This window comes from Stegastes partitus, unplaced genomic scaffold (genome assembly GCF_000690725.1).
Source record: "Stegastes partitus isolate 25-593 unplaced genomic scaffold, Stegastes_partitus-1.0.2 Scaffold798, whole genome shotgun sequence".
In the NCBI taxonomy this organism is placed as follows: domain Eukaryota; kingdom Metazoa; phylum Chordata; class Actinopteri; family Pomacentridae; genus Stegastes; species Stegastes partitus.
In genome coordinates, this window is record NW_007578529.1 from 252,421 (window position 1) to 254,340 (window position 1,920).

At 49.0% G+C, this 1,920-nt stretch overlaps 1 protein-coding gene across 1 annotated transcript in view; it reads left to right on the top strand.

The window, feature by feature from the left end:
- Window positions 1–1,410, top strand: part of rtbdn (retbindin) — a 22,918-nt gene extending 21,508 nt beyond the window's left edge. Inside the window, exon 6 of the mRNA XM_008292270.1 lies at window positions 84–1,410. Within this exon, the coding sequence (XP_008290492.1) occupies window positions 84–440 (357 nt within the window). The 3' untranslated portion in view covers window positions 441–1,410. The remainder of the gene's footprint in view (window positions 1–83) is intronic.
- The last annotated feature ends 510 nt before the right edge of the window (window positions 1,411–1,920 follow it).

Consider the following 1,920-nt stretch of genomic DNA (forward strand, 5'->3'; position numbering starts at 1 on the left):
GTTCTCCCACCAGTGATGGACACACACGATCCATCATTTTGTTTGAGGAGGTCTTCACCTACATATTGTGCATGTCCCTACAGATGTACCAGCACGGCAGAGATCTGTGCGAGAGCCTGTGGGGCGACGCCTTCATGACGGTGGAGGACGAGCCCGAGGAGGTGGGTGAGGCCGGGGAGATCGGGTCCGAGGGCGACGGCGGCCGCCCCTGCGGCTGCCTGACCCTCAGTCCCTCGGACAAGGACGTGATCGCCGCCCTCAGGGCCCAGCAGGACGACCCCGAGGAGCTGGACACCACCAAGACCGGCCTGCCTCAGTACCGCGCCCCCTGCCAGACCAAGCTGCCCGTGCAGACCGTGAGCGGCAGGAAGGGCAACTCGGTGCTGCGTAAGCGCTCGGTGGAGGTGGAGGACGTGGAGGGCAGCGGGAGCGGCTTGTAGATGATGGTAGACGGTCATATATTTAGAGGTAATTGTCTAGATCCTAATATTTAAAAAAACAAAACAACAACCATCCTTTGAAACGGAGCTGCTCCTTTAACTTTCCACCCAAACCTAAGCTCTCATTATCATCGTATAACCACTGAGTTCTGAATATCTGGTGTAAGAGAGACTGAAAAGCTTTCAGCAAACATCCGATCAGTTAAATGAACATTATAGGAAAAATACGCCACAACAGTATTTAAACTTCTATTCTGCAAGGGCTCTGACTTCAATAACCAACATATTGATAATCTCCTATAACGGCTGCACAGATGTTGCATCGTCAGCTACCAAGATGATTTTTTTTTTTACCGGCTTTATCTCGCTCACTCGACCTTATGAGCTGAGTCTTGCACATGATGAAGGCCCGACACTATCAGCGCTCCTGCATGAATCGTCCTCCACCTTAAGATTTCATGACAGTATCGTACCTGCACCAGTACCTCCACCGCCGCCCCGCCGCCACCCGTCTAGCTGACTTCCATCTGCGCGTTAGTCTCTTGTTAAATGCAGATCTTACCGTCGTGCTTGCTGTGCAGTCTGCTCGTCATGATAGTGGAGAAACGCAGAGTAACCATAATAATAATGAATGTAACTTAGATTTTCTTACGGAGACCTGATCACGAGGGATCTTGGTGTGGTAACGACAGCGGAGAGGTTTAACATTCTGAAGCTAAATCCGCCCGGCGGGGTGAAAACCCGCCGAGGCAGCACCGGATGAGGTGGCTCTGGCAGTTTGGTCTCGTATGGCCGATGTACCGTTGGTGTTTCTTTGATAATCACGTATTTCTAGAGTGAAACACTGTTTAGATGTACATGTTTTGTAAAAAAAAAAACAAGGAAAGAAGAAGTGACGTGCGGTAAGCTTTCTGAAATGAGTGTTTCTGTGCTTTTTCTTTATCATTAAAGACAACATTTCTAAATGTCACCTCGGAGGCCTTTTCGATTCATTTGTCACGACTCGATCACCCGTAAGGTCAAGAGACTGTTCTAGAGAGAAGCTCAAAGAAAATGTTCCCCTTGTGCAGCACTTTCATCCCAAAAGATTTAAAGATGATACACATTCACCAGCAGCGTTATTAGGCTGAACTCTAATGCAGATGCTCGGCAACAACTTCCACCACGATCCCACAGTTTCTGTTTCTGTCGACGGAGAAGTGATGATTCTGCTTTATGTTGATCGGCGAGGTCGCGGCGGGTGACGGCGGCTCACTGGGTTGCATTACGATTTAATGTGGTCCTTTTTTTTGTGTTGTTTTGTTTTGTTTATCCCATTAAAATACATGAGGGGAGCTAAATATTAGCAGCAGCTCCTCAACGCCGCCCACTCTGACCTCAATAACAACCGGAAAGCGGAATCATCAGCTTTTCGGCGGCATCGACAAAAAACTGAGAACGGCTTCGTGGAGGTTTTACGACGGATCTGTTGTTGTGGCGT